At 39.4% G+C, this 23,657-nt stretch overlaps 1 protein-coding gene across 1 annotated transcript; it reads right to left on the bottom strand.

Annotated features, from left to right (window-relative positions):
• Positions 1–610: 610 nt before the first annotated feature.
• LOC134536269 (chromatin target of PRMT1 protein-like) lies at positions 611–20,393 on the bottom strand. The gene is made up of 6 exons (XM_063375985.1): positions 20,264–20,393; positions 15,198–15,267; positions 10,004–10,157; positions 7,428–7,611; positions 5,076–5,258; positions 611–1,096 (listed from the first exon to the last, which is right to left on the bottom strand). Exons 2-6 carry the CDS (start codon positions 15,248–15,250, stop codon positions 840–842), a joined length of 831 nt encoding a protein of 276 aa, XP_063232055.1. The 5' UTR covers positions 15,251–15,267; positions 20,264–20,393; the 3' UTR covers positions 611–839.
• Positions 20,394–23,657: the final 3,264 nt, after the last annotated feature.

Genomic DNA, 23,657 nt, shown 5'->3' on the forward strand with positions numbered 1-23,657 from the left:
TAGCAAACAAACTTTATGTGAAAATGCTTCTTCACTGGTAATTGAAAAAAAAAAAAAAAACCTCAACATTTAATCCTAAGTCTATAATTATCCTTTATACATGTTATTATCATTATGTAATGCATTCAATTCTTAAGTAGTTTTAATTATGTGACCAGAATTACCAGGAATCGAAAACTGGAATGACTCGGAATCGGTGCTGGTATCGGAATCGATAAAAATGTGTACTCAACCCATCCCTAGTAAAGACCACTATGTTAATGTTGAAGCCATTGCTAATATCGTGGCCTGACAAGCCGAACCTGTGGACTATCTCGATGAACAACCTCCCAACGGCACACAGGCCTAACTGCACAACTGAAGCATCTCCCAGAGAGAGGTTGGTTGTATCACAGACTATACCAGTGCTTCCCAACCTTGAGAACCTCATGACTTGGCAAATATTTTTTCTAAAGCCACTCAGGTATTAAAAACACAGATGGTTTAATAGTGCAATAAAGAAATGTTAATTCAATCACTAATCTTGTTTATAAAGTGTTAGGTATCAGTAAAATTAGATGCAGTCTACAGCTTAGAACAAAAATGCTTTAAAATACATATTAAAAACAAACTACAACATATTTTATATTTTAGCACCCTATGCTATAGTCTTTGTCATAGACTTATCTCAAATTTGTCAATAATTCTCAAAAGCAGAATCAATGATCTCCACATTGTTCTGCCAACGTGTTCATGTGGTGGTCAGTGTTCTTACAATATAATGTTTTGCAAGTGACAGTTAGCAAAAGGGTCTACCCTATTTACCCGCACATAGGTCACACATTTTATGCAAAAAATTTTCATTTTGAGTAAAAAAAGAAATTAATATTGCACAGTGTGGTTGAATATGTGCATAAATAACTAACCTGTGTTGGTTTTTCATAAGTAAATATGGTACCAGTAAGTGCTAACTGTTTAGTTAAAACATCGTGAACTGCGCGGGTGGAACCAGAGCTGTACCTGAATGTGCCACGTCCTCTGCCGCGCTGGCCTTGTTGGGAGTATCTGCTGCCTCTGAACGTTCGACGTCCGTACGTTCCCCGCTGAGAAAACTGGCCTGGAATAACCAACACGACACCATCAGGACAGTCTTTTCAGTTCAGTGTTAGTAATTCTACTCAACAATGGAAAGAAAACCGTGATGACAGAACATACATAATCATTTACAAGGGGAATGAATGGAACATATATTAAATACTTTATAAGTGCAGTAACCTCTTTACAACATAATTATTGTGTGTTTGTTATAAACGGGTGGAACAGAACAAGGGAAGTTTATGGTGTCGAATTTTTCACAATTCCTGGACACAACACGTGGAAATTTGAGTGTGACTATAACAAAAATTGCAGTGGATTTCTTGTCCCACACGCAAATAATATGCTGTGAAAATTTATTTGATTAAAGAAAATAGTCAAACTTATGATCATGTAACTATCGTGTTAATTTCCTCATTACTATCATCAACCATCTTCAGTAGTTTTGGGACAGTTTTAAAACAGTTATTTGTTCAATCAATAACATAATTTATCAAATATTAATACACTTTGGTTATTTGAAAGAAAAATTACATGAATTTATATTTCTGTCCCTTTGTTATATAGAGGTGAAAATGCCTTGTTAGATACAGTTTTGGACTAGACTTAGCAAACAGTTTTTTATAAAGGAGGTTCGCTGTACAGGGGTACACAAGACTTTTTTTGGCAACTCCACATATGATACATCAACAGTCTATTCTTTAACGACAGAATTGGGAGAAACTTATTTCTTGCAACATAACTGAAAATGTGCCAGTCTACAAGAGGTGATGAGGAAATTCCTGCCTAAGCAAGCCTGCTACATTTTCCACTCTATCAGTCTTATCACATACACAAAAAAAATTTCATTTGTGAAATCCATTGTAATCTATTTTACTAAAAAGTGAATTTTTTTTAAATGCCACATTTACAAATTAGTGACTGAATGAGCTCATATTTGCATATTCAAACCTTAGTTATTCGCGAGTTTTCGTTGTTAAAATCAGGCCGGGAAATTGTATTTTAGTTCAGCAATATTATAAATACATCTTGTGCTAATTTCATCTGTAATCTTAACCATTATTTACGTTTTTCTTATATAATTGAGTCACAACGTCTAGTTCATCATAGACTTATACAGCAAGTAAGGTGCTACTGTATCACAAGGTGTTAGGAGGACTGTGACAATCAATTTATACACTGTTGAAACTCCTTTTAATGCTCTGATTAATGGAATGTCTGTGTTTTGTGGTGTTGTAGTCCATGGTTGACTTTTTTTTCTCCATTTATGGTGCGTGTGACAAAATATAAATAATATTTTGTTTTCAAGTTAGGAAAAACAAATATGCAGTGTTTTGAATTATTTACGTGATTTTTTTCCATTACTGTTTAGCGAAACAGTAGCGAAAAAACCTGGAATGCTTGCTGCATTGTTAAAAACATCACTTATTATTCATGTTTTTGATTAAAAAAGGATATTTATATTCAAAACCTGAAGTAATCTCAGAAAAGAATGTTGGTATATGACAAACTCACAAGGTATGCTATGTCAAGTATACGTAACCAAACGAATCTTCGTTAATTCAAAGTGTTAGTATTTGAGGTCGAATCGAATACAAATAGTTTATTTTTTGTATTCCAAAATTTGAATATTCACACAGGCCTAGTAATAATACAGTCAAAAGAAACTAACTATGGTCTTAAAAAATTCCAAAAATAGTATAATTAAAAAAAACAGTTAAGTATGACATAAATACTGTATTTACTCGCATATAGGTCGTCATCGCATATAGGTCGCACCCATAATTTGAGGTCTTGAGCTTGGTATTTAAGATTCCCCACATATACGTCGCACCGGCGCATCGTGCACAAAAGAGTTAACGGGTACTGTAAAACTTCGCTACTACGAGAGCTAATAATGGCGTGATAAATTGTTGTAACAACAAGTACTCGTAATAATCGCATATAGAAAATTGAAGTTTAGTTAGCTTCCTGACTTCTTAAAATGTCTTAATTGTAGACTATAACTCGAAAACAGTGCTTTGTATTGAAAAAATGCACAGAATAAAAGTTGTAGTAAATTTAATTACGAATAAAAAAAGGCCTGTTATGATTTTTTATATCTACAGCGGTTTTTGTTATGGGTTCCGATAAATACTCACGCTAAGTGAATTCACGTCACGCGAGTTCGGCTATGCTAGCCAGCTGGATGTTATTTTCGTTCAAAACGTGGCGAAGGAACTTGTGTGGATCAGGTAGAAAACATTCGGCTATAAACAAAAGATATAAGAACAATACTATCCTGAAATGCTGTGACATGTTTTTGGAGTAGATAATCACAGCAACAGACCGACAGGATGCGCTCCCGCACTTGCCATCAGCGATGTTTATTTTGACAGCTCAAGCAATTATCTTTTCCACGACCCTTCACAGCGTAAAAAAAAAAAAAAAAAGAAACACGTTCGAATGCAGATGGAAAAGTAACTATGCAGTAAAATAAATATATTTACGGCCCTGCTAAATTTTTCTATTCAATAAAATTTGAGGTATTAGTGATTTTTCAGCAGAAACTGCTGTGTGACTAATAAACAAATTGTATCATAATAATTCAAAACTTTTATTAACGGCGAAGGACAGTCGTATAAGGCCATAAAAATATTTATTTTACCGAGAATGGACTATACAACCTGGCTTTTGCCGCACGCGGTGTGGGAGGGGAGGAGGATGCTGACAGTTTCTCACGCAGAAGGTTGAATAAGGGAGGGAATGTGTTGAAATGTCAGTTGGGAAAGGGAGGGAGGGTGTTTTTACATGGTTTGTGGCTCTGGGAGGGATGAGCCTCGAAGAATTAGCAGGGTATGGGAGAGGTAAGCGTCACGTCACGTATGACGTCAAGCCGCCGCTACCGCCAGCCTGGTCGGACGAGTTTCTTATGCTCTCGCAGAAGCTACCACAGCGGCTTTTCGTGCGGGCGGGTAAGTAAAGCCCACCGCACACTGTACAATATTTTCTACTAGTTTGCTTACTAGAATGCTTACTGGTTTCTGTACTGTGTAGGCTACAAGCTGAAACACTAGGTGCGCTACAAGTTTCTGCTGCACACGATTCTAGCTGCCTTACTAGTTTTGTTAATAGAATATTCTCCACAACAAATTTTTATTATGATAATTCACATTTTTTACTGCATACAAACAAGGCTCTTCTTTGTATGCATTTATTAAAACGAGAAGTTGGTCACTATTCCACTTCTTTCCGTCCATGTTTATCACGACATGCGTGTTTAAAAGTGTAAACAACCCTTCATGCTGTTTTGGTGAGTTCTGATTGGCCACTCCTAAATATTGGAACACACCAAGCAACGAAAATAGGACGCAGTCTATTACGCAAAACCAGTAGCCCAGCTCGTACAGCTACTAGTATCCAGTTTGAAATCGAGTGAAGAAACTAATAGCAGAGCCAGTACGACTCCCAGCTTACAATATTGTAAGGAATATGGTACCGTGTGCGGCGGGCTTAAGATAACATGACAGCTGAGAGGGCTTTTCGTGCGATATTGGACGCGCCGAGCTCGGCTAGACACTGCCGCGTGGACAGTCTAGAGGGGTGGTATCTATTTTTAGCCGTCTTTTGTATGCCTGCCTGCTTACAGTACAGCTCTCGCCAAGACAAACGTGAACACATAGCGCCCAACAAAGTGTAACAGACTTGGTTTTCAGCCGATTTTACTCAAATTTTCGACTTTCTCTGCTCAAATTTTTCACGGTTTCTCAAAAAACGATCATATAAACAGAATGGACGCATCAGAGGGGGGTCGCATCGGCGGGATTCTACTGTATTGCAAAAAAAAAAAATTCCTCAAAAATTTTTAAAATTTTTTCTTCACATATGGGTCGCACTTCATTTTCCCCCCATCAAATCTGGTAAAATTGCCGCGACCTATATGCGAGTAAATACAGTATAACATTTTTAATGTTGACAAGCCAAGTGCATCTATCAGGCAACTCTGCAAACTAAACACCTACCTGCTCTAACACCTCTAAAACCTCTTCTGTACGGCCGTCTCAACGAACCCCGCGTGCCCCTCGTCCCTCTGCCTCTGGGGAACTTGTTGAGCGACGTCATGCTCGCGCTCCTGTTGAGCGACGTCACGCTCTGCGAGCGTCGCAACGAGCGCAGAGACGTCATGCTGTCACTACGGCTGAGCCCTGCGCAACGAACACATGGCTGCACATGCCTACGCCCCTGAAGACAAGGCATTAACGCCACAATGGGGCAACATGAAACTCACTTGAAATCAAGCAACCAACTAAGTGTTTACAGTTTATAAACTGTACATACCGCACATTGCAACAGCCTTAGCTTTTGAGCTAGAATCCTTCACAGCTGACGATGGAAATGAAACATCAGGATAGCTGGGTTGTCATGAAAAGTTATAATATTAATTTTGGGAGAGTAAAAAAAAGAAATAAATAAACCACTAATCAGTAATAATACTTGATAATGTGAAAGTTATTAGCAATTATCAACAAAAAGAGTCAAGAAAATCAGTGAATTTTTTGACACAGTTTTTCTTGTATTATTTTACCACAAACATGTTGTCTCTATTTCATTTGCAGCGCATACGTATCTTGAGTAATTTAATGGGGTAATCTCCAGGAGAATTTTTTTTTGGGGGGGGGGGGGGGGGAGAGTTGGCCAACGTACGTATGATATTAAGGTGACCGTTTGGCAACCCAGCCAAACTGTTCAAAATTTATTATAGCATAAAAAAAACGTTGCACTTTCCTTTGGTATTAGTTTTAAACATATTTTTAACAGCGTAAAGAATAAAAATGGGCTTTTTCAATTATTTCTTCCTGAAGTCATCCCTAGTCAGGACTGTTTTGGTTTAATTAAAATGCTGCTAAGGTAATTTACCAAATTTTAAACTGAAGGTCTAATACTTAATTTGGTTAGGGTTGATTAAAATGAAGTGCACGAGTGAAAGGCCTAAGTAACACGAGGTAATTTTTACAATAAAGTTAAGAGGCGATTAAATGTCAGATGTGCATTAAGTTTTTAAAAACAGCTCTATTCATGTTTATGATAAACACAAGACATAATCAAACAAAAAGTTAACTTAAATGTTAAATCACATTTCATATGAAACATTTTGTACACAATATTGTAAGTAACTTGGTATGTGCTGGGAGCCTGCCCAGATGAGGTTACATCCGTGTTAGTGAGGCAGTGTGGTAAGTGTGATGCTCGCTGGTGCTTCTACAGCGGTGTATCTCCCAAGCCCAATGCTCTGGACTGGCTCGCAGTCTTCTCGTCATAACCTTATATCGCACGAAGATGAAGATAAAGGTGTAACGCATGACCCTCGGGTGCTTTCAAGAAACTTTACCAGCCGTTATTCTGAACAAAAAACACGTTTTAGCTCTTATGAAAATACGTATACAGAACTTCTAATCCGCCCTCAGTGCATTCTTAATGCTTTTAGTAAACAGATCTCACTCGGATATCTTGATAAGTTTTTTTTTAAATTGCGTGGATTTTTCTGAAGCTCTGCTCTGCACACCGTATGTGTGTCCACGTAGGCGAAGGCCTAATATCCTGCCACTTAATTATAGAACCACATCTTGAAATTCCAAAGAGGTGTGAGGTGCTTGAGTTTGTCTCGGCAAGCCTTTACAGTGCCTCAATGCCATCACATTGTCAAATATCTCTCGAATATATATTTGACAATAGAGATGGAGGGGTAGTATTGGATGAAAAATAGCTTCCAATTTTCTCCATCAAATATATTTGGACAGTTAACCTCGAATACGTTTTAAATCATGCCACACTATCAAAGTTTATGTTTGGTCTGAGCTATCTCAAACTTTTCAATTTTTTTCTTCTCAATTTTTAAATTAAATCATTCATCGCAGTGCTGGACGGAATTTTTTCACTTGTTACCATGTTTGCGCATTTTAAAATTTTTTTGAACACAGATTAATATAAATTATAATAATATTTGTTAAATAATCAAAAAAAATTTCAGAGATTTCATTTAAGTTATTAAAACATAATTTCATTTTTACGCATTAAATGTTTTCGCATACCACAATCACGTTAACATTATTTTAGTCGTTATAACATTTTTAACCTCTTCAACTGGCCGTGCGCTCTTCACCATTTTTAAAAGAAGCGTCAAGACGGAAACGGATGCCATCTCCGTTTTCGCTCGGCACGATCGTGATTGGCCGATCGGGCCAACATCCGTCTTATTTTAGAAACCGTCCCACATGCAAATGTGTGATGGGAACTCGAGCCATCCAACTTGCTAAAACAAACACGGCTGCACTAATATTGTTTTGGGTGACGTCGTGAAGGGTACTGCCACTCACGGTAGAGGCCCCTCTGGCCGCGCGAGGTGCCGCGAGCGGTGCCGCGAGTGGTGCCCCTGCCCCGCCAGCTCAGGGACGCCCGCGCCCCCCGGAACGACCCCCGGCCGAGCCGCTGGCCCAGGCTGAGACGGTCCTTGACGCTGGCCTGGAGCATGGGCTGTCCCAGGCGCTGACGCACGCTCTTCTGCAAGCAACCCGTGCACACACAACTGCCCGTTTCACCAGTACCACTGCATGTCGTAGCACGTTGTTACAAAAGCAAACATTTAGTTCAAGTGCAATCAAGATTTGGGCAACCTTACCGTACTGAGATCCAATCTGAAAGAATGTTCAAGACTAGCACACCTAGTCTTACAAATACAATTTTTTATGATTTATGATTATTTACAGTCCCTGTTATTTAACTGTTTTCATCTGGGCACAATAGTTAAATATATACATTGATTGTGGAATATTGATTTATATAAATTTATTTACCAGTTGGGAAATTTTTTTTATTAGATATTTGTTACGGCTAGCTGTTTCCAATGTGTGGAGATCCAATGCCCCAACTGTGAAGGGACTTTTTACTCAATTGTAAAGGAGGGCCACTCCTAGGGGGAGCTGAATTGTTGCCCCTTGGAAGGGCAGCCCATCAGGATTTTTCTGACAGTGGTGTTTTTGAAAGGTTGTCTGAATTGTTGCCCCTTGGATGGGCAGCCCATCAGGATTTTTCTGACAGTGGTGTTTTTGAAAGGTTGTCTGAATTGTTGCCCCTTGGATGGGCAGCCCATCAGGATTTTTCTGACAGTGGTGTTTTTGAAAGGTTGTCTGAATTGTTGCCCCTTGGATGGGCAGCCCATCAGGATTTTTCTGACAGTGGTGTTTTTGAAAGGTTGTCTGAATTGTTGCCCCTTGGAAGGGCAGCCCATCAGGATTTTTCTGACAGTGGTGTTTTTGAAAGGTTGTCTGAATTGTTGCCCCTTGGATGGGCAGCCCATCAGGATTTTTCTGACAGTGGTGTTTTTGAAAGGTTGTCTGAATTGTTGCCCCTTGGATGGGCAGCCCATCAGGATTTTTCTGACAGTGGTGTTTTTGAAAGGTTGTCTGAATTGTTGCCCCTTGGAAGGGCAGCCCATCAGGATTTTTCTGACAGTGGTGTTTTTGAAAGGTTGTCTGAATTGTTGCCCCTTGGATGGGCAGCCCATCAGGATTTTTCTGACAGTGGTGTTTTTGAAAGGTTGTCTGAATTGTTGCCCCTTGGATGGGCAGCCCATCAGGATTTTTCTGACAGTGGTGTTTTTGAAAGGTTGTCTGAATTGTTGCCCCTTGGATGGGCAGCCCATCAGGATTTTTCTGACAGTGGTGTTTTTGAAAGGTTGTCTGAATTGTTGCCCCTTGGATGGGCAGCCCATCAGGATTTTTCTTACAGTGGTGTTTTTGAAAGGTTGTCTGAATTGTTGCCCCTTGGATGGGCAGCCCATCAGGATTTTTCTGACAGTGGTGTTTTTGAAAGGTTGTCTGAATTGTTGCCCCTTGGATGGGCAGCCCATCAGGATTTTTCTGACAGTGGTGTTTTTGAAAGGTTGTCTGAATTGTTGCCCCTTGGATGGGCAGCCCATCAGGATTTTTCTGACAGTGGTGTTTTTGAAAGGTTGTCTGAATTGTTGCCCCTTGGAAGGGCAGCCCATCAGGATTTTTCTGACAGTGGTGTTTTTGAAAGGTTGTCTGAATTGTTGCCCCTTGGATGGGCAGCCCATCAGGATTTTTCTGACAGTGGTGTTTTTGAAAGGTTGTCTGAATTGTTGCCCCTTGGATGGGCAGCCCATCAGGATTTTTCTGACAGTGGTGTTTTTGAAAGGTTGTCTGAATTGTTGCCCCTTGGAAGGGCAGCCCATCAGGATTTTTCTGACAGTGGTGTTTTTGAAAGGTTGTCTGAATTGTTGCCCCTTGGATGGGCAGCCCATCAGGATTTTTCTGACAGTGGTGTTTTTGAAAGGTTGTCTGAATTGTTGCCCCTTGGATGGGCAGCCCATCAGGATTTTTCTGACAGTGGTTAGTTTAGGTTAGGTTAGGTTAGGTTAGGTTAGGTTAGGTTAGGTCACTTTATAAACTAACCACTGTCAGAAAAATCCTGCTGGGCTGCCCATCCAAGGGGCAACAATTAAAGACAACCTTTCAAAAACCCCACTGTGAGAAAAATCCTGATGGGCAACAATTCAGACAACCTTTCAAAAACACTACTGTCAGAAAAATCCTGATGGGCTGCCCTTCCAAGGGGCAACAATTCAGACAACCTTTCAAAAACACTACTGTTAGAAAAATCCTGATGGGCTGCCCATCCAAGGGGCAAGTTTTCAGGATTATTTAAACTCTTAAAGGAGTGTGTTTTCAGAAATTGGATGGGCTGCCCTTCCAGTCGCTGTACAAATAAACCACTGTCAGAAAAATCCTGAAGGGCTGCCCTTCCAATAGGCAACAATTCAGTCGCCCCCGCTCCTACCGCGAAGGCAGGTAATGGCGGGGGGCCATAGCCCTGACATGCTTGCAGTTGTCTCGTGCAACGCAACACTCGAGAGAGCAGCAGCGGTACTGACCTTCTTCAGCCGCAACGCCGCGATGACAGCCGGTCGCCGCTCCATCTGCTGCGCGAGGCGCTGGTTCTTGATCGAGGCCTGCTGCCGCAGTGCATTGTTCTCGCGAATTTTGTGCACGGTGAATTCGGCGTGGTGGTTGCGAAGTTGCGTGAAGCTGCAGAATCACCAAAAAACCCCCTCTCTCTCGGCTGGTGCTGGCACGGATCGAACACGGCCCCAAAACGCGGCGCGGCACTGCCCCGCCAGCCTTCTGGTGGCGGGAGCGAGCGCACGCGTGCACACACACAAGTATCACAACAACAGCTCGTTAGTACACACTTACAGGCCGCCAGCACTTCCTCCGGAACGTAGTCAGTAAGCACTGGAAAGCGCATTTTTTTCTCTCTCTGTGGTATGGCATTTCTTAACTGCTGACCAAACTCAACTTGTGCCTCTGCATGGTGCTGCGATACAACGGTGTAAGACTCTCCTACACCATTTCATTTGTTTTCGCAACAACTGTCCCGTTATTGGATTTCATGTTAAATTCTCACAGCTCAACACCATAAAGCTGCTCGTAACAACATTTTTCGGTTATCACCATCCATTTGTACGTCACATCCACCCAAATCACAGGCAACTTTATTGAAAGGTATGCAGTACAACTGTTCTTTGGCAGCTTTCTCCAGAGGCACAGTATGTGTGTGTGTGTGTGTGTTTTCAAGGCAACCAGTTCCATGCAACTCTTTCTATTGTGCGACAGATCCCCAGATTGCAAGTGTGGGTTATATTCCTTCTGCCGAGAGTTGCAAACAGCATCTGCCTTTTTATTCTATATCTGCCACAATTTAAATACTTAAAAAGGAAACCACTTATCATTGTTTTAAATACTCTCTCAGGAAACCACTTACGTCATCAGGATGTTCGTTTTTACATGGCTACAGGTTAGTTTTAAAATTCCGTCATCATGGCGAAGACATTACGTGTTTCGTTCGTTAATTATATAATAACTAAATATAAAAGTTGTTTAAGGGACTTTATAAAAATTAAATAGGTAGTCCTGTTGCTACAAGACAAATTTTCTTCACAAATGTGTGATATATACCACTAAAAATCATCTTTACATCTCTTCCAACATAACCAAAGCATAACAATTTCGAATACACCTACTTAGCGCAAGCTAAATAGTTGTCACAAACAAGTTAATAAACTAATAATAATAAATTAATGTCTTTTATGGTGATATTTTGTAAGGTTCTTCAAAATGTAAACTATTTGGAATTCAGACTTTCTTATATTTAGTGCCACAAACAGGTGCTTACAATAAGAAACCTAGAACAATTGGTAATGAATTGGCTGCCTGCAACAATTATCAGCCTATTCAAAAGGAAAATCTTTCGAACATACAACTTAACTTTTTTAATCAAATCAATATTTTATCATCTTCTATCTAAGGAAGGATGCAAGGGGTGGATGGAATAAATTTACCCCAGATAAATAATTGTTATATAATATTCAGATATATAGGCTAATATGTTAATTCATAAATGGTAATACTGAATGAGATAAGGAATAAATATTTATTTTTTCCAATTACAATGTCATTTTTTAATATTTTATACCTTTGCTTTTAAATTTTTTATTTCTTGTAGATGCAATTTTTGAATTAACAGTGGCACACCTTAACAAAACTCACATGTTGAATTTTTGATGAGATATGTTCTTTACAAGTGTATTTAATTTATCCTTCACTGTACATGCTAACCTAAACAAGTACGTCATTTGTATACTGTCTGCGAAAAAAATACAACTTTAGCAGCCAAGTACAATAAAGATTGTTTTATTTTTGTAGCAGATGATTTACTACTTAATGAAGTTCATTCAACCACTAAAACACTGCAGCTTTGTTTTGTTCCAAACACAAGGTTTTAAGCTAAGTAAACCAGAATCAACAAAATCAGAAATTTACATATAAATAGCTATTGCAGAAAGAATCCCTTCAAAATATTTATTTAGGCCAACGCTAAAAAGAAAGTTTCTAACTGCTTATAACTGTCTGTGTATGTTAGTCATTAAAACTGGCTACACACAAGATCTTTACATATCATACTCGAGAAAAAACTCCAGTAGACAAAGTAAACTTTAAACTTCAAAACAATCGACAAGCAAAATCCAAAAGTTGAAACAGATCAAAGGTGGTAATTGTCAAAACCAGTCACGCGAAGAAAAGAAAAGAAGAAATGTTAGAACACAGGAAGAGAGCATCTTGTAATGATTATCGCAATCTCACACACTTTCAGATGCAGTCTTACCAACCCTTTCTAAAATAGTCACATCCCTCTATGATATGACCTTGGCTCGGATGTGGTTGATCGTAAGGACTTAAGGAAAATCGCATGGGGAAAATCCTACCCTTAATTTGTAGGATCAAACCTCGGTTGCAGCCATTGAAGGGGCAGAACTGACCCACTGGTGTAAATCTAAGTGCAGTGAAAAAAAAACCAAAAAAATACCCACCATGAAATGAAAATATGTTAAAATCAAGGGCGCAGTCAAAGGGCAGTGTGAGACCATGCCCCACTACAAGAAACCAATTTATTTTCATAGGTCAGTTTAACATGACTAATTATGGCCACTGAATATACAAAATTGAAAGTAGACTACTCTCTGGATACATGTTAGAAAAAAAATTATAAGCAGTGCTAAAAATGGCAATTTTAATACAAGAATTTAGTTTTTAAAAATGCACAAAGGTTTCAGATAGCCTTCAAACAAGTTTTTAAGCACTCTTTTTACAAACATTTTCCAAGCTGCCAGAAAAAGGCCTATCCAAAATATATTCTCATAGTTTCCTTTGCCTCCCCTTCTTATCCAAACCCTGACTACACCCAGGGATCATCATGATGAAAATACAACGCTCCAAAAGTTATACAGTCGGTCATACCAAGTTGTTGGGTTGTGTTCCTCTGAGAGTTGTAATTTAGCAAAGCAACATTTTCCTAAGATCAATGATAAATTAAGTACCAAAATTAATCTGTGCCATAAATAAGCTGTGTGAAAAAAAAATAACGTAAAAGAATTCACACTTTTTTGCTAGCCATGCTCTCCATACTGAAAAATTACAATTTTTACGAGCCCAAAGTGGCTACAGAGTTTTCTAGGCCTGACCGGGAAAATGTAATTCGGCGACTTCTCTACTCCTGTCAAAGTGTGTCCATCTCTTTTGATGTCTGCAATAGACGGTGTGTTCCCCCCTCCCCCGGCCATGTACACATTATCTAAAATTAAAGCCTTTATCACCGCACCAAGTGCTTAAGTCACTGAACACACTGTACCACGACAGTCAAAAGACACTACAACACCAGAGAATAAAAATTCATCTATCTTAAACTTGCTAGTAAAATCGAATAACACTAGAGTTTTTATTTCTCTGTCCACGCCTGGTCTATACTATTAAAATCATCATACATAATTCCATCACTTTATACGAATGGTTTCACCACGACAGTTATATCAAAACTCAAGGGAAAATGTCACTGCTTCCACGCTTAGCGGTGTGCTGCGCTCTCATTGGTCGCAACCAGAAATCAGCATGGAAACTAACAATAGTTTCAAGAAAAAGCCCAACTTGCAGTACTACGTCTACACAACCACATTCGGAGTGATCTAGCACCATCTTACTCAACACACACTAGCTGTGTTCAGAGCATGACAAGTCCACGGCATGTCCTACCTAGATTACTAACACGTAGGCGGGAAGAAAAGACAGTATCTGCACCTGAATCAGCGGTGTACGTCGAGAAAGACAAGGACACCTATAACATATAACTCACGTCAGTACCAAACTGCTTGGACGACAAGCTTGGATAGTTGTGGACGATAAAACAACTTGGATATCCACCTCTGCTCTGCCCTACACATTTGTGTTTCTTCCTCATTTCCCTTTTATATTTATGTTGTTTTTCTATATGCATTAGTTTTTATATCGGTATACTGCCAAACTATTTTGTGTTATGTCTGTTGGCTGTTATTTTATCACTTGCCCCAAATTCCTAATTTTTTCTTCAAACAAAGGTCGATGTATAGACACAACATAAACAGAGTACATAAATAGTAAGTAAACTATTAAAAGAAATTTACAAAACTGTATTATGTACAACTCTAAATGCTTTAGCATCAAGCATGGCCTGAAGTTACCAAATCTTAAATTACATACAACAGTATGAAGGAGCAATCTGAAAGTATGCTACACACTGTTGATTAGAATGTTTTTCTTTCATACCACTAGTCGTAGCCGTTCACATCTTCTTGACTTTTGGGCCGTCTGCCACACAGCAGCATATGCTCATTATCAGAATTCATGGGCAGGAGTTTTGTTGGAGACAATTTTCCTTCAACTTTATTTTCAGGACTAGAAGCATTGCATCATCATAGTAAAAATGAAATACACACTGTGACTTCTAACAGTAAAAGTATACCTTGCTCATACAGCAAACAGAATCATGCCAAAATTTCTAGGCTTAATTCATTTTTATCAAGGTAAAGGGATGGCAAAATATATTACCACCCTGTTTCCTTGTTTCTAGAACACTTCAAAGTGGTGGTAGCTGTTAATTAATCTTCACTTCAATACTCCACGGCTGAAACGACTGTCCTTCAATCGTCTCCTGCGAGTCCCCGTGAAACTTGAAGGTTGCTGATGCATTTTACGCAAACTTACTCCGCAAACAAGCCTCTTCCTAGGTTCTGTCATCGTGCCGCTGTCTTGCGAGTGAAATTTATGCACGAGTACTGAAGAAAGCCAAATTGCACCCTTATACAAGGGTTGAAGGTAATCTATTAATTTTGTATTGAAAAATTATTTACAGCACACAAAACTCTTCTCATTAATTTTGACTGTAAATGTGGCTAACTCTTAAAAATTAATTTTGCTAGGCAGTAGCCAAAATGCACAAATTTTAATTGTTGGCAGTACTGCTCTGTGGTATAGCACTTCTTCACCCAACAGTGAATGCAATGTAAATGAAGTAGTTCTGGCTATCATGAAGATGCGAAAATCTCCAACGTTTAAGTGGTTCCTTGGTGATTGTGATCGATCATTCATTAGACCTTACAGCTGCTGGCTTCGAATGGCTTCAGTGCCCAACTCGGGCAGGCCTACAGTGGTCGGGTCAAGCCAGCGCTGTGGAGCGTGGGGCCGTGTGTTGCTGCTCACCGGTCGTTCAGAGACATCTTCGTTGTGCTCTTCAACACCAGTTTCCTCATCATCCTGCCACTCGCTCTTCCTGAAACACCAACACACACCCACGCCATGACACACACACACCATGACACACACACACACACACACACCATGACAGACACACACACTATGACACACACACACAAAATATGACACACCCCCACAGTTGCTACAAACTAGCAATACTTTCCTCAGTTTTTAAAACATGCAGAAACTATTTTTTTTACCTTTGACACCAACTTTGCCACTTTGTGTGTTAAAATTGTTTAAACCTTTAGAACCATTCCACAGCATCATCTCAGTCTAATATATCTGACTACTGAAATATTGGTAAATATTCAGGGTCCTGCCTTTTCATGTTTTTCCTGCCTAATGCATCAATTTGACTGTTTTCTTTTTCAAATTTTGAACATTACTTAAAACATCAAAATGGAGGATATGTACCTTGTTAACAGGGGAAAATGTTCGAAAGGTAAATATGTAGAGTCGCGGTATATGCGAAAAAAAATGCTAAAAATCCGAAAATACTTTTATTATATGCTCTTTCACTTCCTCTTTTCAAATCAACCGGCGGAGATAAGAAATTCCAAATACTTTAGGAGATATCGAATTTTTTAATTTTCATCACAATACCTGCGTATTCATGCTGCGATTACCATTGTTTCTTGTTTACGAGTATCTATTATGTTTCTTAGTGGACAATTTTGTGACGTGACAGTTCCGTGATTGGCCAGTATTCAAATGAACCAAATACGTGATTATTTATTTATTTATTAATGTTCCGTCGGAGGTATCGCGACGTAGGTGAACGACTACATCATTTCCTTCTAATGGCAAAGGAAATGTACCCGCCTCCAACTTAGGTGGGCTTTTAACGTTTCTAATTTTAAAGTCTTATTTTTTATTTGGATATTGTTGCGCAATAATAAGTAACAAAAAAAATTTACGTGAGTTGTTATGATCATTTGTCCGGGTTTGTTAGGTCAGCTCAGTTACATTATAAATACTTTAAAACTAAAGAACCATTGAAATTAAATCATATTATTTTTAATGTACGCTTAGTTTGAAAGTATTCATAATGTAACTGACCTGACATAATCGACCATTTTAGTTCCTACTGATCATCCTTTGTCACGGTTTGTTTGGCCAGGTCAGTTACATTATAAATATTTTAAAACTAAACAGCCATTAAAATTAATTCACATTATTTTTTATGTCCACTTAGTTTGAAAGTATTAATAATGTAACTGACCTGACCTAATCGACCATTTTATTTATTACGCATTCACGAACACACTGCAAAATAACAAAAATTGCGTCGTTCAAATGGTTGTACAGGTGTTGTATTGCTAAATTAAAAAATTTGATATCTCCTAAAGTATTTGGAATTTATTATCTCCGCCGGTTTTAATGAAAAGAGGAAGTGAAAGAGCATATAATAAAAGTAATTTCAGTTTTTTAGAAAATTTTTTTCGCAAATACCGCTACTCTACATGTTCAAAATTAAAAAATTTGATATCTCCTAAAGTATTTGGAATTTCTTATCTCCGCCGGTTGATTTGAAAAGAGGAAGTGAAAGAGCATAGAATAAAAGTATTTTCTGATTTTTAGCATTTTTTTTGCATATACCGCTACTCTACATATTTACTGAGCCCCTGGTTAAAGCTGTACGATGGTTCGCACTCTAAATTTAATTTTTGTTGATAGTATTCACATGTATGAAGGACGCAATGTAACTGCTATAATGGAGAAAGTTCGCAAAGTGGGTTTAAAAAAATTAAAAACTCTGGTGGAAATTGTTTTAGTTGCGTGGAATAACTTAGGATGTTGTTGTACTAAGCTCTCCGATCCCGGCGGTCGGATAGAGCCAGCAGATAGAGCTAACTTCAGCTCAGTCTGGTAAACTACTTGAAATATTTTAATGTTGTTTTACAAGATTAGTATTCAATAAGTATGTCAAGAAATAAATAGATGAAATTTAAAATGCTGTATCCCCATTTTTCAAGAACTTCACATGTGAAAACCATTAAATTCGAGTTATGTAAATTTGTGTTATGCTTTAATAGCGTAGCCAAGACAGTTTTCCACGAGAGATTGCCATAACTGTTGTCGCCACTGTACTGTTTTCTTGATCCTATTTGCAACTTGATTCAACTGAATTGAATTGAATTGAATTGACTATTACACTTGCAATTGGGGTTTCACCTGGTGACAAGGAGTCCTCCCTTTTCCACTCACTTTCCCCACCCCTTTTATCATTCTCCTCAGATTCTTTGATCCGGTAGTTCTCCAGAGATCCTTAGGAATACAACTTAGCCGAGGCTGATTTCAAAAAGACAGAATGTTTAATGTCAGCAAGTTAAAACCGGGGCCAAGACTGTTTGCCACTCCAATTTGCTGTCCATTTCAATAGAATACAGACCTGCCAACATTCAAATTTAAAAAATCATGAGGTCCTCAATAAAAATTTCCAGGCCCATAAATACAAGTTAGATATAAAAAAAAACAACAAATGAGAATCTTTAAATTTAAGTGACATACCTGTACATATGTTACATGGTCTCTGCTTCAAAATTTATTTGAACAAATTATAGGTTGCAGATTTAATTTAGTTGAACATAATTTAGCGCTGTCGTGTAGCGATCATGCAGGGCCGCAACTAAAAAAGATGTAAAATAACATTCTGCTCGTGTAACACTATTAAAACTGTTCACAGCAAAATTCATTTTTTTATTGGAAGCAATATACTTCACGTGTTAGTTGTGTTTTTTTTTAGCGACATGTTTCACAATGTCTCCTCTTCCACTATGCGAGATAGAAAAATCAGCACGGCACACGCTACAAAACGTAAAATTGCTTCCTTTACGTGACTCGAGTATTGATGGAAACTCGTTACTGTAAGCTTTCGTAAAACTTGTTTTGTAACTTTTACAAACAAAATCTTGGGGCCCCAAAAAATTGTGAGGAAACACTATTTTGGCGTGAGGGCGTGAGATGGACCTTAAAATCGTGAGCCTCACACCAAAATCGTGAGAGTTGGCAGGTCTGAGAATATTATTCATTAATTTCAATACTAATTTTAATTAATTTAATGTAAAAAAATAGGCTATTGAAGCACAACATAAATTTACATCACTATATTTACATCACAGGTAATATTTACAATAATTTTACACCAACTGTCAACACAAAAATACCATTTTTCACTTTATGGCTACCTTAACTTAATATTTAATTTTAATTAAAAGTCAAGTGATGAAGCCATAACAGTAGTTATAACAGGTAAACTACATGTTACTTCAAGCCAGAGACAGCTAAATATAATGTTTAAGCACTTCAAATGTCCACAAGAAATAAAACAGTCAACACAGTTTTTAGCATATTCCATACTGCATTTTATGGATGCATTTGCCAGACAGCGCTATTAGAGTATATCATGTTAATGTTGTCGTGATATTGTGACCCTATGCAATCCATGGAATGCTGTATGATGCCTAATTGGTAAATATGTAGTTGAGCGGTATTTGCGGAAAAAAATGTTAAAAATCCGAAAATACCTTTATTAGACGCTCTTCAACTTCCTCTTTTCATTAAAAGCGGCGGAGGTAAGAAATTCCAAATACTTTAGGAGATATCGAATTTTTAAATTTCATAATATGTAGTTGAGCGTTATTTGCGAAAAAAAATGTTAAAAGCCCGAAAATACCTTTATTAGATGCTCTTCAACTTCCTCTTTTCATTGGAAGTGGCGGAGATAAGAAATTCCAAATACTTTAGGAGATATCGCCGTTCTTATTTTGCACACAAGACCTGTGTTTATCATTCTACCGTCGCCATTTTTTTTATTTTGCTGTGTGTTTGTGAATGCCTAATTAATGAAAATGGTCGATTAGGTCAGGTCAGTTACATTATAAATACTTTGAAACTAAGCGTACATTAAAAATAATATGAAATTATTTCAATGGTTCTTTAGTTTTAAAGTATTTATAATGTAACTGACCTGACCTAACAAACCAGGACAAAGGATGAACAGTAACAACTCACGTAAAATTTTTTTGTTACTTATTACTTGCACAACAATAAAAAATAAAACTTTAAAATTAGAAACGTTAAAAACTCGCTTAAATTGGAGGCGGTAATTAAACACCGTTTTAAAACAATAAATGAACTAAATAATCACGTATTGGTTCATTTGAATTCTGGCCTGTCACGAACAATCACGTGACATCATTATCCAATAAAAAAAATAGATACTCGTAAACAAGAAACAATGGTAAATTTCACATGAATGCACTGGTATAATTGTGATGATAAATTCGATATCTCCTAAAGTATTTGGAATTTCTTATCTCCGCCGCTTTTAATGAAAAGAGGAAGTTGAAGAGCATCTACTAAAGGTATTTTCGGATGTTTAAAATTTTTTTTCACAAATACCGCTCAACTATATATGATGAAATTTAAAAATTCGATATCTCCTAAAGTATTTGGAATTTCTTACCTCCGCCGCTTTTAATGAAAAGAGGAAGTTAAAGAGCATAGAATAATAGAATTTTCGGATTTTTAACATTTTTTTCCGCAAATACCGCCCAACTACATATTTACCGCCTAATCGATTTTGTAGTGTCCGTTCGTAGAGGCATAATTATTACAGTTTTAGGTTTTAAAATTATGTAAGACATTGAAAAAAAATGTTGGGATTAGGGTGTTTTTTTTGTGCAGAACAATGTATATCCTTCAGACTCACTCATTTTTGTTATCATTCACCCTATCCCTAAAGGCCGCTAATTTCAACTTTTACCCGCCTATGTATGTAGTTCTAGAAAATTCAGACACGGATTTCGTATGCGGGGGCGCAAATTCATAACACAGTAATTAATTCGAACACGCCTTAAGTTCTACCTCTCTCGGACAAAATATAGGCAACAGAGCCTAAACCACACTTCTAGCATGCAATCAAATGCTTTTTACATGCATTCATTTACACATAAAATTCCAATTTCCCATACACATGTGTGACATTTAAGCTTCGAAATACCTACCTTTCGATCCCAGTAGGAGTCAGGTTGAAACTGTTCACACTAAAACCAAAATAAATATTGCGTTTAATAGATTACACATGAAAACAGAATTATTCTCTTTCTGAACCATCTACTACGACGCCATTTTCTTAAAATTTATAACCACGCAGAAATAAACAACAAAAAAAATAGTTGTAATTATTTTAGAAACACATATTATTCTGTTTCATAAATAAATATAATTATAAAAATATATTTGTGGGAAAATAATGTGACTATAATTATAACTGACGTCATACCTCCTCTGGAAGAAGGCAAATCCTGGCTGTCGCTAACACAGTGTAACTATCGTCAAGCCACCAATATTGTTTCTGGTGAACCTACATATCCTGTTACTCCAGCCATTTCTCGGACCCTCCGGTATACATATTTCTGGCTAAGTGTGATTATAATGATTGTTGTCTTGTATGGATGCGACTCAGGGTTTAGGTGGAGGGTCTACAGTGATAAGGTCGCTTGAATCGCGGCTATAATTAGTGTGGTAGTATAAATAATGGACACACATGATTGTTGAAGATCACACACAAAACAATATAGGCAAATAATTTTAAAAAATTCATAAATCATGGAAGTACATTTGCCGTTAACTATCCCCCACCCATCGATTTAACAAGGAATGTAACTCTTGTTGGGCACATAGACCACTCTCAAAGTTCTACAATGGTAAGTTTGGCTAACGGGATTGAAGGGTGAACGAGCCATGAACGAGCCATGAACGAGCCATGCATGCATGCATGCACTGGCCACAAGGGGTGACGTCCCGAGGCACCATGGTCAGTGACATAATTCCAGCTTTTTAACTAGGTTTCAAGGTTTACCATGGGTCTGAGGAGTATGGACTGCTCCCATGTGTAAGGTGCTAAATAAGATTTAATCAATAATGAATCAAGAAAGTGCCATGTTTGTAAAATTTTATTTTACTATTGTGACATCGTCCGACCGAAGGCCACCCTGAAGCCCAACCTGCAACCGCCAGTATTCAACCCCGCTAACGGAACGCGCCCCTAGCCATTTCCCACCCATCAGGCGAGCGCCGCGGTACTTAGGTATTTCAACGCCCTTCATTAATTGGCAAGACAAACCAAGCCAGGTATACAGTAAATTCACAAAACTTTTATGAACCCACCACATCGAATTAATAACACCATGCAACACAAGTGCGACGTAGGAGTGCCCGGGTCACTCACGTGTAGCTTTCTACTAAAACAGCTGTGAGTGCAACCCTTGCGGCCTTCAGCCTAAATTCAATAGTGAAATATGTGACGTAACTCAAACCGCCCCAAATTAGCATTATCATTCGCCACTGGAGTAGTTATCAAGAAACAGACAGTCTCCAGTATGACTCTAATATTCAAACTTATTTTAGACAAACTTATTAAATGTCATTTCTAAAATATATTGACGTCGACCCAAGTGTCTCCTCGGCTCCTTCAGGCAGTTATGCCTCGTCAACGTCCTCCCTTGCGATACAAGTGAACCATTGGTGAAGTGCGACGGCCAGGGACGCACCCGCGTGCGCCCTAGCATGCCAGTGAGCTTCTTTAGTGTTACAAATAATTCTGCTTTATGTATTTTGCAAATGGTCGCGAGCCTCAATAAGTGTGTAAATAATGTAATCGTAATTTATTAATTCTTGTGTAAATTTGCTTTTGATTAATGTCTCACCAAGTTGTGTAAATAATCTTGTAACTTCTCTCAAATGTTTCGCAGTGCTAGTATGTAATCACAGCCTGGCGCGTCGCGGGGTGGGGCCTCTACCACGCCGGCCGATTTCTCCTCCCCTCCTCCACGGCCCATGGGCCTCGGTCCGCTGGCGGGCGGGGAAGGGCAGCAGTAGTGTTCAGGGCTCGAGCAGAGACAGACGTGCACGCCGCTCCGCGCTGCTCACGAGGCGCGTCTCCTGAGCTCGTGGCCTGTCGTACGTTCAAGTTCACGGGTTGTCGCGGTAGCTGAGCTGCATCCGTGGAATCGTCACCTAGCTGAGTTTACGAGTCTTGCGAGTTACGTCACCAGTCGAACGTTCCAGAACGCGTACGCGCAGTTACGGACCACCGAACCTTCACCGTCATTCCGAGACTTTTACGTAACAGACCGGGCACGTGTTGCACTTCCTCGCGGAGCAACCTTAATCGGGGCCATTATTACGTGGGAAAATTCCCAGTTCGTGTCGGGACGTGTTCACGGACAGGACGGTTTTCCGGGAGTCCGGGTCGTCGCGGGAAGGGCGTTCGTTCCGCGACGGATCCGCCAGGCTGCGGCAGGCTCGCAAAACAACAATGTCAATGCCGAGTTATCCTTGGAACTGCCTACCACTATTCCTCCTCACCTAACTCTCCCTCCAGGTCCCGTATTTCCCGGTCCCGGCCACGTTGGCCTGGACCCACACCTCACCGACGAGATCAGTACGGGCACAACAGGACAATTACGTAAACGGGGAAGCAGAGACCTAAAGCAGAGGGACGTCATTAAATAGATATTAAATTAATCATTAAGTTTTATTGTATGAATTTAGAACCACTTGCTTTTTATTATTAACGTAATTTTTTACGTATAACTGAACTTTAGAAACTCTGGCGCGACAGGGAGCTCCCCCTCCCCTCGCGCCAGAGACAGACGCGAGTACAGCGTGACTCGCGGATCGGGACGGACGCACTTCCCATGGGGAGCCATCATATTTTGCATTCATCGAACTTTAATATGGTAATTATAGTCACAACCGAAACCTTTTTTTAAATATTCCCTGTGTGCGCCCGGTCTTTTTCCGGTGTAGGGCCTAACCCAGCTGCGTCAATTTAACACGCCCCACACAACGCATTACGTAGGGCCGTGCAACATACGGCACGAGCCGACTCCCGCCACCACAGAACTTTACTTAATTGCATAGTGCACAGGCACTAGCTACATCCAATTGCCGTCGTCCGGGGTCTCGGGCTCGAGTCCCGGTGCGGCTCCTAGCGGGAGTGGCTGTTGTCGATGTAGTGTTTCCGAGTGGGCGCCAGACTAGCTATGTTTCTAGTCGATAGGTAGGTCGTGGGGTCGGTTGCCCTGCGTGGCCCGCTAGGACCGTCGGCATTGTTGCGTGGGATATGAGGAATTCCCTACTTGGTGGTGGTTGGGAGTCGGGTGGTTAATTGATTAGGCGCTGAAGTTGCCGTCGTCCGGGATCTCGGGCTCGAGTCCCGGTGCGGTTCCTAGCAGGAGTGGCTGTTGCAAATGTAATGAGTCCGGATGGGCGCCAGACTAGCTCTGGTGCTAGTCAATAGTTGGGTCGTGGGGTCGATTGCCCTGCGTGGCCCACTAGGACCGTCGGCGGTGTTGCGTGGGTTTGAGGACTTCCCTACTCGGCGGTGGTTGG

This window comes from Bacillus rossius, chromosome 10 (genome assembly GCF_032445375.1).
Source record: "Bacillus rossius redtenbacheri isolate Brsri chromosome 10, Brsri_v3, whole genome shotgun sequence".
Taxonomy (NCBI): domain Eukaryota; kingdom Metazoa; phylum Arthropoda; class Insecta; order Phasmatodea; family Bacillidae; genus Bacillus; species Bacillus rossius.

Bases quoted from the DNA above. Each gene is read 5' to 3' on its own strand.
- LOC134536269 (XM_063375985.1), bottom strand. From the start codon at position 15,250: ATGATGAGGAAACTGGTGTTGAAGAGCACAACGAAGATGTCTCTGAAC. The intron at 10,158-15,197 runs GTGAGCAGCAAC...GTGATTCTGCAG, and splicing joins AAGATGTCTCTGAACGACCG to CTTCACGCAACTTCGCAACC. The intron at 5,259-7,427 runs GTGAGTGGCAGT...TTCGTTGCGCAG, and splicing joins CGGCCAGAGGGGCCTCTACC to GGCTCAGCCGTAGTGACAGC.